At 44.0% G+C, this 13,748-nt stretch overlaps 1 protein-coding gene across 1 annotated transcript in view; it reads left to right on the top strand.

Annotated features, from left to right (window-relative positions):
• The first annotated feature begins 353 nt into the window (after positions 1-353).
• LOC142184336 (uncharacterized) overlaps positions 354-13,748 on the top strand; it is a 206,109-nt gene continuing 192,714 nt past the window's right edge. Inside the window, exon 1 of the mRNA XM_075259133.1 lies at positions 354-774. Coding sequence (XP_075115234.1) covers positions 657-774 — 118 coding nt within the window. The 5' untranslated portion in view covers positions 354-656. The remainder of the gene's footprint in view (positions 775-13,748) is intronic.

Here is a 13,748-nt window from a genome sequence, read left to right as displayed (position 1 = left end):
TACTACACAATATGGTAATGTATACAGTACTACACAATATATTATGTATGCAGGGGTATAAAGTCCAGCACGTGCACAGCTGGACTTCATACCCCTTCCAAAATGTATCCACTCAGCCCCTGCTGTACAGGTGGCTCCGCTCCCCCCTACCCTCCACCTGCATATTAGCAATTTGAGGAAGGGGGTTGTCCCCAGTCCCCTCCTGAATGGCTGAGCCCCTCAGTGGGTGTATCTAATCCTGTGCAGCTGAGAATGGACTGCAGAGTCCCAGAACTGCTTTGCACAGAAGGATGTGCTGCTGGACTTGGGGACTCTGCTTCTTATTACAGAAGATTTAGGGGCTGTACCCCCACTTTATTATTAATTACCCCTATATTACTGTACTAGGACCCCAAATGCTGCAGAGAGAACCCTCAGGTAAATTTGTGACATGCATCCTTATGGAAGGGTTAGATAGATGTACAGTGTTGCCAAAGAGGAGATGCTGAGCCCTAAGTTTTTGTGGGCTGCTTAATAAAGGGAACTGGTGTATCTGGAATGAAGAATAGGGAAATGCCAAGAACTGCTATATAGCTGGAGACGGTCCAGGGACTCTGATACTTCACCAGTGAAGAAGTGCAGAGTCTGGATGCATTTTACCACAAGGAATAAGGACTATGGACATGACCAGGGGGCACTGCCAGCTGGCACCATTGCTATTCCTCATGGCGCTGGTCTGTGCTGCATCTTTGGAAGTTGAAGACACTTGGGATGAAGGATCTGGACACATGGCAGGTAAGGAATCCCTGGAATATAATCTGAATGGTAACCTATGATGTTTGCTGGAGGAGGGGGTATGGTGGGCTTTTGCACACACTGAGCATCCTTTTATTACCATCCACAAAATGAAGTAGTAAATGCAACTTCTTCAAGGACAGACCATCTACTCTGACTGATGACCCTCGCACATCACATTCCCATAGACAGACTATGTTGTACGGACCAGGTGAGAATGTAGGGAAGATAACGCAACATAACAATATGTAACATAATATAGCAAGATGTAACATAATGTAACACAATATAGCAAGATGTTACAATCATTCATCTACACACATGGCTTTTCCCTGAAATGTGGTGAATCTGAGAATCTATATCTTAAAGAAGGCTGGGATTGTAAAACTCAAGATGTCTACAAGTACAGTCCTAAATGTTACCCCAAATTATTATGGACTATGCTTATGAAGTTTCAAGTGTCAGTGTGCCATTATCCTGTACCCCAAATGTCAATGTGTCATTTTCTTTCTGTACCCCAAATGTCAGCATGCCATTGTCCTGTACCCAAATGTCAGCGAGTGATTATCCTGTACCTCAAGTGTCAGTGTGATATTTTCCTGTACTGTAAATGACAACATGTTATTGTCCTGTACCCCAAGTGTAAGTATGTCATTGTTGTGCACCCCAAATGTCAGCATGTTTTTGTCCTGTACCCCAAATACCAGCATGTTATTGTCCTGTACCCCAAGTGTGTGTGACATTGTCGTGCACCCCAAATGTTAGCATGTTATTGTCTTATACCCCAAATACCAGCATGTTATTATTCTGTACCCCCAAGTGTCAGTGTGTCATTATCCTGTACCCCAAATGTCATTGTGCCATTATGCTGTACCCCAAGGGTCAGCCTGTCATTATCCCATACCCCAAGTGTCAGCCTGTCATTATCCTGTATCCCAAGTGTCAACATGTCATTGTTCTATATCCCAAGTGACAGCATCTTGTACCACAAGTGTCAGTGTCTCATTGTCCTGTACCCCAAGTATCATCCTGTCATTATCATGTACCCCAAGTGTCAGCGCGTCATTATCCTGCACCCAAGTGTCAGTGTGTCATTATTTGGTCAATCCAAGTTCCCTTTTGGAACCCCAAAATATTGAATGTCTCAAAAATGTTCTAAAAAACCGCTTAGACTCTAAATCAGCCTTTCAGTTTCTAATGATACAATTCCATGTATTGTGAGCCCTTATTCTATTTCTCACTGCCACCTTTAGTATAATAATGTCATGGCTTACTCAGCAGCAGGTCACAATTCTTCTTCACTGTACATGAGGGATCCAGATACCATCTAATTCATTTGTTAAGGGGACTCACACGTCTACAGGACAGCTACTATTCTTCTATATCTTTAGATCATTCTGATCCTGGTTGATCATTTCTCACAAAGATGTTCTCAATGATGGGATTGACATCTACAGAATAGAACTGAGTGATCATATAAGTGAAGACAACATACCACAGCAAGTCATGGATGATGGGGTGATAGGTCTAGAGTCCAAAAATGTGGTAGATCCTGAGATGAGACAGAAATTGCCTATAGGGTCAAAATAAACTCTCCCAATTGGAGCTGAACTTGCAAATACACATTGGTGACTGGGAAACCCTAGGCAGGTGTCGGGGTCCTCTGGAGTTAGGGGTCAGGTGTAGTACACTAGTCATACCCAAGCTAAAGGGGTTGCTTATTGAACCACATAGGTTAATGGATAAGACTGAAATATTCTGCAGTATAAAATGATCATAGAGAATATTGATATGTACCAAACTCACCAAATTCAGGGGAACCGATTGACCTTCTTATGTGAATGATCGGGGTGTTGGACATCAACATGCCTGCTCATTTTGTTCTCAGAGGAGATAAGCTTCTGCCAGAGATGTCTGGTGGTGGAAATTTCCTGTCTCTCTATTTAGATCACATGCATGCTTGGCCAAGCAGAGTTTGCATGTGTATGGAAGGTGCAGAAGGGATAACTGTCTGTAAACTACAGCTATCTAATGTGTTTGGTCAGGCTAAAAAGTGATATTATCATACATAAAATGGAACTACAACTCCCAGCATGCATACTTGCTCTGCTGTTCTTTGAACTCCCACAGAAATGAATGTACCATGTTGTAGTTTCACAGTAGCCAGAGTTCCAAAGATTGCGGACTTCTCATGAATGATGTTTGGCTTTACAACAAACCTGTAATATGATAATTGCTTTTCAATTCTACTCTCCAGTGTATTGGATGGCGGATATTTCAGTTTTTACAGGATGTTCACAAAGATCCTTACCTTTTAGTTTTATTCCCCCATATTAATACAAAATAATGTAGTACCCACTCAGGACCTGCAGGTGGCAGTGTGTTTGTGAAGATGTTTGAAGCCAAACCTAGGTCTCTAACATTTTAAGACAATGCTGGTTCCAACCTGTGTGTAAAATACATATGTTCTATATTAAAAAATCAGCACAAAGTCCTAGTTTATGTCTCGAAAATTAAGAGATATGTGTTATATAAATTGTGCGCTACTTAGCGTGTATACATTGCTTCCCAGGATCCTTTGCAAGGGTGGTGGCTACTCCAGTGCTTAGCAGCATGGTGTCGGGGGATTCGGGGGCCTGTTAGAAGACTCCTTATTACTTTATTTCTATAAAATAAGCCATAACATACCTCTTGGCTCATTGCCCCAATATATGTATTCAGTTTCCTTATTTATAGATTTAAGGTAAGATTAGGCCAAATGGTGACGTCACTCCTCTGCTCGCAAAATCTTGGTCTGGTCAGAAAGCAGAGTGGTCCCTATGGTAAAAAATATAGAAACATGTTCATTATATAGAAGGAGTAAGAGAACAGAAAACATAGCTGCTTTATTCCAGAAACAGCGCCACTGTGGTGTACAGGCCATGTCTGGTATTGCAGCTCAGCCTTTATGCAGGGAATTAGCTCATAACTTGAGTGGGGTATTGATAATGTACCTGACACATGTTGTGCACCAAAGATCACCGTGTTTCCCTAAGGCTTTGCAACCCCAAAGTTGCCATGACCACTGATTTCAGTCAAGACAAACTCCAGCAATACAGTGATCTTTGATTGCATGTTGGGCATTGTGGCTAAAATCCCTGTACATCCCAAGGGTTAAAGGGGTTGCTTTGTTCTTGAAACAGTGCCACAGCTGTGCACAGGTTGTGTCTGGTATTGCAGCTTTGAAGTGAACGAGGCTGAGCACTACTACATACAACCCGTGTTGCTGGTTTAGAACAAAAAGTGCCATATTTTTTTAATAACCACTGTAAAGGGAGTTTTCCAGGCTTTAGCAATTGAAGACCTATCCTTTAACCGATCTTAGCATTCCTTGAGTGCTGCGTCTACTTCACAGTTCATGTGACATCACGCTTGTCAGACACATGGCCTATTTGCAGCTCAGCCCCATTCAAGTGGAAAGGGCTGAGCTACAATACCAAGCACAGCCACTATACAATGTATGGCACTGTGCTTTGCTTTCTGTATAATGGCCACAGGGCACACCATAACGCTGCGGTCTCTTCTTACAGCTGATCGACAGGGGGGACCTTGGTGTTGAACCCCCACCAATCTACAATTGATAGCCGGTCCTAAAGATAGGTCACCAATTAATAAGCGCTGGCAATACTGTTTGTCTGCATATTCCACCAGGGGAGCTCACTTGAATCACGTTTACCCCTATCATTAAGTCCAATAGTGCCTGAATCTAGCATATCTAGTAAGCCCCCCTAGTGGTGGAAGCCATGTATTACTATCTGAAGGCCTTGTAATACGACCCCTAGCAATTCTGTATCAAAGATCAGCAACATTATATACACACAAGGCAATAAATATAAACTTCATCTAAAAGCAAAGGCTATAGACATACAATTGTGTTGACTCTCTTTACATTTCTTACATCTGGCGGGTCACCTCACATAGTAATATATCACAACACTGTAAAAAGTAGAAGGCCCTTGTTTTATAGGGTTAAAAGCACACGTTCCCCTCTAGACATATATTTTTAGCCGCACTGATTTGGGCCGGTGCCCAGCGCTGCTTGCTTGGGTAAGCATGAAGTGTTTTGGTTAGCAATCAAAGTAAAACAAATGACATGTAAATCCATAGGCCCCGGGGATCCCTGCGCTGCAACGGGAGGACTGAATTATGAGACTGGGCCGCCAGGTTGCTTGGCAACGCCGCTACAGTCTCACAACTGGGTGCTGATTTCCAAGATTGAGTCAACAGGTAGAAGCCGTCAAGCTGGGAGCTTGGGGTCCAACCAAAAAGATCTGACAGGCTGTAACAAAACCTAGATTCATGGAGAATTGTAAGGCTGATTGTATGCGGAAACCTTCCAAACAGCAATGTCTGCCTGCGGGGTGCCTCTGGTTTATCTCTTGCAGTTGCAGAAGAGCCTGTAAAGTTATCAGGGGTGACTGAGAAATTACATAACAAAATACAGGGCTTGTACATCATGTTTAGCTAACCCATAAGGTTAAGCTTGAGGCTGGGACCCCTTGCTGCCATGGTTAGGCTACAAATATATGATCAATAGTGGGCCAAAAACTGGCCCCCAGACCAATCATATGTATGGAGCCGCTTCCAGTGCCCCTCCTGTAAACAATATGGAGCCGGAAGCAGAAAGCTCTGTCCACTGTATAGTGGCCTGGCGCCTTCACTGCAGCTCAGCAGCCATTGACTTCAGTGGGAGTTGAGCTGTAGTGAAGGTGCCGGGATGCTACACAATGGATGGAGCTTTCTGCTTCCAGCCCCGTATTGTGTACTGGATGGACACTGAATCAAGAGCATAACTATCTCTAGTTTGGGAGATTCTTTCCATTGGAATTTATCTCAAAAGTGAACTGTCCCTTTAAGAGCATCTTAAAGGGGAGATTTATCTCTAAAATATATCATAGGGAAATATTTGATAAGAGACTATAGGGTTTTATGAACCAGGTTTCCCATCAATTCGTAAAACAAAGAGGCCACAGTGCTATAAGAGCCTGCCTCATTCAGAACTGGCCAGGATTCAGGATCAATCTGTGCAAGTGCCATAGACATCAATGCTGCCACTTTGTTCCTGGGCATTTGTCAGGGTCCAGACATGGTTGGACATTAACACTGATTGTCTGTGAAAGTGAAACCTAAATATAAAAGAAGGCAAGAACAAGACTCGCACCAAGACGTGGTGGATTAATTCAATCTGAGACCTGTTTATTTATGGGCCCCTCGTGCCAGGACGTGTCTCCACTTCTAACAATTACACGTGTTGGGATAAAGCTGAGTTTTGTAACGTTCTGGATGAGGTTTATTTATTCAGACCATGTGTGTTATTTCATTCACTGTTGGCTTTCATAGGCTTGTTTGGTTTCCAGAGAAGATAGATGAAACGGACGCCACCACCAACCCAGTCCATGAGGTCTATTTACATTATGGCGATGTAGAGCTCTGTGCACATTAATAATATTATATCACATTGAGGACAGTCAGGTGAGGACAGGGGCGGCTCTCCGATTCTGTGGTCGGCTATCATTTTGTAGAGGATGGAATTTAATGCAATAAAGTAGCCAGTGGTGTAACTTGAAGCTCCTGGGCCCCAGTGCAAAATTGGTAATGCGGCCTCATTCCTACATGTGCCATCAATAGTGGTACATTTTATGTGGCAGAGAGATGTTTGGGACTCCCCGGGGTGGTGTAGACTGCGACTGCTGCTTCCCCTATTGCTACAGAAAAGAGATCAAAGAAGATTATTCTACCTTAGTGTGGTCAGGGTAAAGTGTGGATCCCCTTGACTTATGGGCCTGATAATAGTTGCAACCTCAGTAGCAATGCTAGGGCTTATGGGCCCACTGCACCCCCTCAAGTTACGTCCCTGAAAGTAGCCAAGTTTTTGTGCTATTTTTTTCCTGTTCACTTTGCAGGACCCAGCCGATAACATCCATAGATGTTGACGACGAATCATAATAACATGGTAGAGGACGTTTGAAGAACACGAAGGTCCATCTAGTCCAACTTACTGTATATCACTGTTGATTCTGTGGCTCAACTGTTAGGCAACCAAGTGTGCAGGCCGGAGGCGATTAATAGCGGAATACATTTGGAGGACATCTAAATACCTTCCGTCTCTTATTAACTTCAATGGCGGGGTTGTGTTCCAATGTCACAGAGCGGAAGGAAGGGAACATCTGACCCCCTCCCATCAGAAGAGACTCGGCCTGCACACTCAGACTGGATTCACACTAGTGGTCGAGTCTCTGTGGTCCTGCAAGGACTTTCCTTTATTACTGTCTTATGGGTTTGCATGGGGAAAGTCACAGACCCCATAGACTATAATGGGGTCCTCCAGGTATCTGCCCTTTTTATAATGAAACCAGCAGAAACCCGGAGGACCCCATTATAGTCTATGGCGTACACGAGTTTCCGCACATAAGTACTTATTAAGCGGACACGGTCTCCGTCTTTTGGGTCCCTATGCAGACCCGTAGGACAGAAACCTGAACATTAGTGTGAACCTAGAGTCAGTTGTATGCATGGGGTCTTAGTCTTAGGGTATCCGTCTCCCCTAGATACAATGCAGGTCAGACCTAGAGAAAGTCCAACTTATATTATTGATCTAGAGGAAGGCAAAAAAAAAACTATGAAGCTGAAGCTGTTGCTCCATGTCATCCCTGGATTAGTATATGGGATGTCTTATAGGCAGGGATACCTCCAATATCAGATATGGATGCCAATAGCACCCCATGTATACACCACATAGAGCTCTGCACATTAATAATGTTATATCACATAGGGGACAATAACGTAAGACCTGATTCATTGCAGTTTTAGAAATCACAGCATGCCAATAATACCTACAGAAACCTCGGCAGTTTCCCTATAGGTATAAGGGCTAGTTCACACGTGAACTGCCCGCGCGGGTTTTGACACAGAGAGAGACGCGGCGAGCCGCGTCTCTCTCTTGTCAAAACCCGCCCGCCGCGACCATCGCTGTCGCGGCTTAACCCTCTGCTGTCGGCTCAAATGAATGAGCCGACATAGGAGGGAGCTGCCGGGGGCGGAAGCCGCGCGGCTGAGCCTGCGCGGCTTCCGCCTGAAGAAAGGACATGTCCTTTCTTTTCTCCGCTAGCAGCAGCTCGCCGCTACGGAGAACAGAAGCCCGGCGGTCTCCATAGACCACCATTAAGGGGAGGTTTTGGACGCGAAATCCGCTGTCAAAAACCTCCCCTTATACTCACGTGTGAACTAGCCCTAATGGTGGCAGAGAGGAAACCTCAGCAATCCTTACATGAAATGTGCTGAGGGAAAAACTGATGTGCTTCCACCATGGGGTTATAGCCTTAATGCAATGCTGTGTCACAATGAGCCGGGGGTACCCTACCCCCCCCCCCCTCCCTTTTTTTTATTTCCTATTCACGGGATGTGTCCAATCTATAAGGGTCCAGGGGGTCTTCATGTCCTGTGTGAATGGAGCAATAATGTGCACATGCGACCACCACTCCATTCAGAGGAGGATATTAGGGCCCCTCTATCAGACATCCTGTATGTACAGTAAGAGGACATGATGTGAATGTTTCCATAGCAACCAATGAAACCTGGGCTGTGAAAGGCTGCTATAAATCTATACATGAAGGACAATGTAATAGATGGAGGGACACGAGTACTACAAGTCCCAGCAGCTGGGGTGTGAGCTGCCATAACAATGGAGGGGCGTGGCCAGGCGGGTGTGGCGGGAGAGAGGGGGCGGGGCTGGAGGAGACGACCTGAAGTGAAGAAGAGAGAGCCGACATGTCAGAAGTAATGTGAGAGAAATGTCACAAAACTGAGGTAATTCTGAGGTAAAAAGTGCCAGAAAATGTGAGCAGGAGATAAGTTACCTCATGAGGAGACCCCCAATATCTACAATTACTGTATGTATAGTGACCCCCCTCCCCAAAAGAGCACTGAGAAGTGATATATGAGGGGGTCTGGCCAGTATACATCACAAATGGTGGAAAGCCTGGTCTGGTCTAGAGAGTGGTCTTCTCCAGGAGGTAAGTGATGTCTGAGGAGCTGTCAGTCTATATACAGTATATATACAGCTATAGATACCAACTTATATAGCAGTCTACACACTGTGGCTGTCACTAAGGGGCAATGGGAATGTGGTGGGGGCACAATAGTTCTTATTATGGGAGCACTATAGTCCTATAGTTCTTGTTATGGTGGGTTTGTAGTTGTTATGGGGCACTGTGAATGCTATGGGGGCACAATAGTTCTTATTATGGGAGCACTATAGTCCTATAGTTCTTGTTATGGTGGGTTTGTAGTTGTTATGGGGCACATTAGTTCTTATTATGGGGGCACTGTAGGTGTCATGCAGCACTGTTACATGCTTTGTTATGGGGCACGGTGAATATTATGGGGGCACTATAGTACTATAGTTCTTGTTATGGGGGGAGATTATAGTTGTTATGGGGCACTGTGAATGCTATGGGGGCACAATAGTTTTTATTATGGGGGCACTATAGGTATTATGCAGCACTGTGACATGCTTTGTTATGGGGCACGGTCTTATATGGAGGTACTAAGGCTATTATTATGGATCCACTAGGGTTTCAGGACATCGCAGATATTGTTATGGTAACAGTGTTAAGCTAAATGTACAGAACTTTCATAGACTTTTTGTAACTCATCCCATAAAAACAGACTTATAAGATCTGGCTGATAACAGGGAACAATAGTAATTGTTAAACTGCACTGCAGGATAGAGAAGGTATGTAGCATGGAGTGAAGGAGACCCCCCCCCCCCCCAAACACACGTTTCCCAGTACCCAGTAAAGCCTCTGGTTTGGAGAAGCTGCCACTAGGGGGAGCTGCTTACCTAAGAATGTATACAGCTAGGCTGAGCTCAGTAGGATCTGTATGCATATTTATGCAGTGAGCTCCCCCTAGTGTTGACTACAGGCAAAAATAATGTAGTTATAAGAGGAGAAGTGAAAACTCTATACACAGAGAGCTCCAACCATTACAAAGATCTATTATAAAAGTCACCGGCAGGGAAATTTGGGCCTATTCAGAGTAAATAAATGAATTCTAAGTACATTTTAGCCCTTTTCTGCCCTGGGGCACTGCAGATATTACCATTGGTATTATCATTGGTGATTTCTCATTAACATAGTCTTGGAATTTCCTTCTTGGACATGGTAATATCCTCTCTTCATCTTAGGCCATGGTGTCGTGCGCCAAGCCGGCCGCCTTCACATAATGAAGAGCGTGTCTCTCCTAATAAGCCCCTGTCATGATCATTTCCTCCCCCGCTTATGTCAACAGGTTTGACAGGAAATGAGTTTATGAGGCAAAAGGAAAATTTCGGAGGGAGCTTAATTGACGTGGTGTAAAAATGGAGCGCGTCGGAGATTGGTGTAATCCTCATCACGGTTGGCTCGGTGCAGACATTTCACATTTAGCATTTACGGGGATCTATTTAAGGCAATTAGCAAGTGGCAAAATATTGTACGAGAGCCAAGTGGAACAGAGTTAATGGATTCCTATTGACGCAGGGGCCATTGTGCATATTGACTTTCACTGCAATAAATTAAACTGTAACTCGCTTCTTATTTTCACCGAAACTGAGAATGGGGGGTCCCGGGGGCTCGGTATAGACCCCCTTAGTCTCTGTTTAATATTTCAAGAGGTATTCATCTGAAACAGAATGGTAAGAAAGACTGATTGTTAATATGCTTAGCCGTGGGGGAGTAGCTGGGCCCCTTCCTCTGGGGGCCCATAGACCCCCCCATGCTACCTTAGGCAGAGGGATAGCTGGAGTTCCTTTACATGAAATTCAATTTACTGCCCTAAACTTGCACCTATTTACTCTAGATTGGGTTTAATGGGATGTGGACACTCCCCATATACAGTTATGCAGCTTTCCAAATAAGTGTGAGAAACCTGGGGTTTAAATATCAGGATCCTCAGTGATCACAAGAACAGGGGACTCCAAGCTCTCTGTGTGAAATGTGCAGTGTGTACATGCAAGACAACCTTGTAGTGTGTCAGTCCCATGGAAGAGATGGAAAGGGGGGTTGCAACGCAACAAAGATAAACTGAGTCAGTCTTCACCAAAGACAGAAGATGATAACCCAGGTATGGTCCAAATGTGTATAATTTGAGTCCATGAAATATAGGCTGCTGTATCCTGTTGTGCAGGAGTGGGTATAAAATGATGGTGAATCAGTGGGGGACACAAAGAAAAGAGGATCGATCCACGCTGCTGAGTCAGGGACTTACTACTGGATATAGTTTTATTCTGCTAAAAAAAACTCTTTTCTGGTCAAACAACTTCTTTTGTCAGGTCCAATCACTTATCAGAATCCAATTTCGACACCTGGGCCCAGCACTGATCAGCTGATCTAACTGCGTTATGTGGGGACAGAAGTGGCTCTGCTCCTATTCAGGTAATAAGTGCAGAGCTGCAGCTCCATCTACTGTAGAGCGGTGGAGCTGGGATACTACAGCTCTGCGCCGATTACATGAATAGGAACAGGGCTGATCCAGGCCCCGTCTAGAACAGTAGTTTTCTGCACTAAATTATCTAATTCCGGAGGTCGAACTCCCACTGATCAGATGCCATCATTGTAAACAAAACACCCTGGAGCTAGAAACCCCCCCTTTTTTTTTTTTAATTGTAATTTTTATTGAAATTTTTTTTCAGAACAAAATGTAATATAAACAAACAAAAGTAGAAATGGTACATTGGAGAGGGGGAAAGGCTGTGGGCCAAACCCTCAAACAAGAACAGAGATTATGGGGGGGTCTACAAATGACCCAACAAGACATTAAAAGAAAAAGGAACTACGAGAAGACGAGGGGGGGGGGGGTGAGGACCAGGTTCAGAGACCGCGTAGAGCACAGTGCGTATCCCAGGGGGACCAGATGGAGTTGAAGGCATCCAGGGTGTAATTAATACTAGCCGTCAGAAACTCCAGACTCCTCGCATCTTTCATACGAGCCAAGAGCTGAAGGCCAGAAGGAGGGTTAGAAAACCCCTTTAAACTCCATCATAGATGCCAAAAAGCTATGTCTTATAGAAGTCATCCTTGCCCATTACTACTACTGGGGACTTGATTCCCGGGGGGTCATTGCAGTAGGACCCCCCAACAATCAGACACTTATCTCCGGTCCTGTGGAGCTTTGTCACATTATATTGAGATGCTACAAACTGTTCAGTTCTAATATTTTGCACAGCTAAGAGCTTGCCATCGTACTTTATAGTCTATTTACTTGTCTTATTCTTATAGTTTGTTACAATGTATCAGAGCAAGAAATTCTATCACACTTTCCCATTGGAAATTTACCTACATCGACTTTGAATCTATAATATGTGCTGACCTGTGATGACATACAGGATCCACGTCCTCAAGCTTTGCTGTGTGAATAAGCTCTAAATTTGCAATTAATAGTGACCAATATCCTCCACGATGTCTCATGTAATTGGGGATCAGCAGTTACACCTTATAATATGACAGTACATGGCTATATCCTGCATTGCTCCAATCCTTAGGGATTGCATACACCCGTCTTTGGGGTGAATTGGATATAAAATGCTAACTAAATACAGGTTGCACAAGACCAAAATCAATATTATGTTAAGCTGATTCATATAGCATGTGCAGCACTTAGTAGATGATGGAGGTGATGGAAAGTGTGCCCTGGTGGTGTCAGAGGACAGGGGAGAGACACGAGCTGCCAGCTGCCATCATTAAACACCACAGCCCCCTCCTACCTTAATGAAGGCTTATTCAGCAATGGAGCAGTAGATTGGAAGCAAGCAATATGGAAAAGGCTGTGCTAATGCATGGCAGGGAGTGGCTGGTGTTATGACAGCTGAGGGGGAAACTGTCCAGCAACCCGACAAACTTATAGTTTATCTCCTAATATATGGGTCTAATAAATCCACAGGAAGGGGTGGAATAGAAATCAGATGACCTCACCCGGTGTTATGTGTTCAGTGATGGTGTTGTGTAATGGAATAGTAGACTATATCTGGAGCAGTGCTTAAGATGACCTTACTGATGGAGAGTATCATTTAATACCATTACACACCACAACGTAAATGTATGTAGTAACGTAAATGTATGCAGTACATGTATGTCAGTAGGATGACACAGACACAGTAACTGTGCCTGTGCGGTCAACAGCAGAACCCATTGGGATCAGAAGTTTTAGATTGAAAATTCTCTCTCCAAAGCTCCTTAACATACCTATGTGTTTCCATGGTTACAGACTACAAACAAATCACTGTGTAGTCTGATCTTGCTGTCTTGTTTTCATTCCCCTTTTTCTTGTTAAACTACCAAATGTATGAGAAACTAGGGGCAGGTATAGAAGTGAGCAACTCATAACTTCAGGTGACTGCTACACAGTTATGTTTGTAGCATGTAACCATGGAGACACAGAAGACTGCATCAGAGCTGTAGGCAAGGAATAAAAGCAGATTTTTAGTCAGGGCTTTTAGCACTATTGCTATATCTTAGAATTCTTTGATCAATTGAACATGATCACAAGGAGACTCCAATAGTCAACCATAGGATCATGAGCAAACTGTAGACTAAGAGCTGATCTCACAGTAGTCACGTGTAACTTGAGAGGACCTGTGATATAGATATAGTGATCCTGAACCTGAGGCTCTACAGCTGTTGCAATACTATAACACCAAACATGTTTTGACAGCTTCCAACTCTCGTGGCATGCTGGGAGTTGTAGTTTTGCAGCAGCTGGTGGGTCACAAGTATGTGAACAATAAGATGGGCATCTATAAGCATGCAAAAATTAAGAAATAATAGAGAAAACCTAAAGTAGAAATAACTGACATGTATAAGATATTATGTGAGGGTGAACGTCTCCTCATAATGCTGGCTTTCTGTCTATACATGGCACACCTGTAGTCCGGCTCCTAAATCTATGTACCGAGTCAC

This window comes from Leptodactylus fuscus, chromosome 11 (genome assembly GCF_031893055.1).
Source record: "Leptodactylus fuscus isolate aLepFus1 chromosome 11, aLepFus1.hap2, whole genome shotgun sequence".
In the NCBI taxonomy this organism is placed as follows: Eukaryota; Metazoa; Chordata; class Amphibia; order Anura; family Leptodactylidae; genus Leptodactylus; species Leptodactylus fuscus.
The sequence above is the reverse complement of the archived record's forward strand: the minus strand, read 5'-3'. Positions and strand labels throughout refer to the sequence as shown.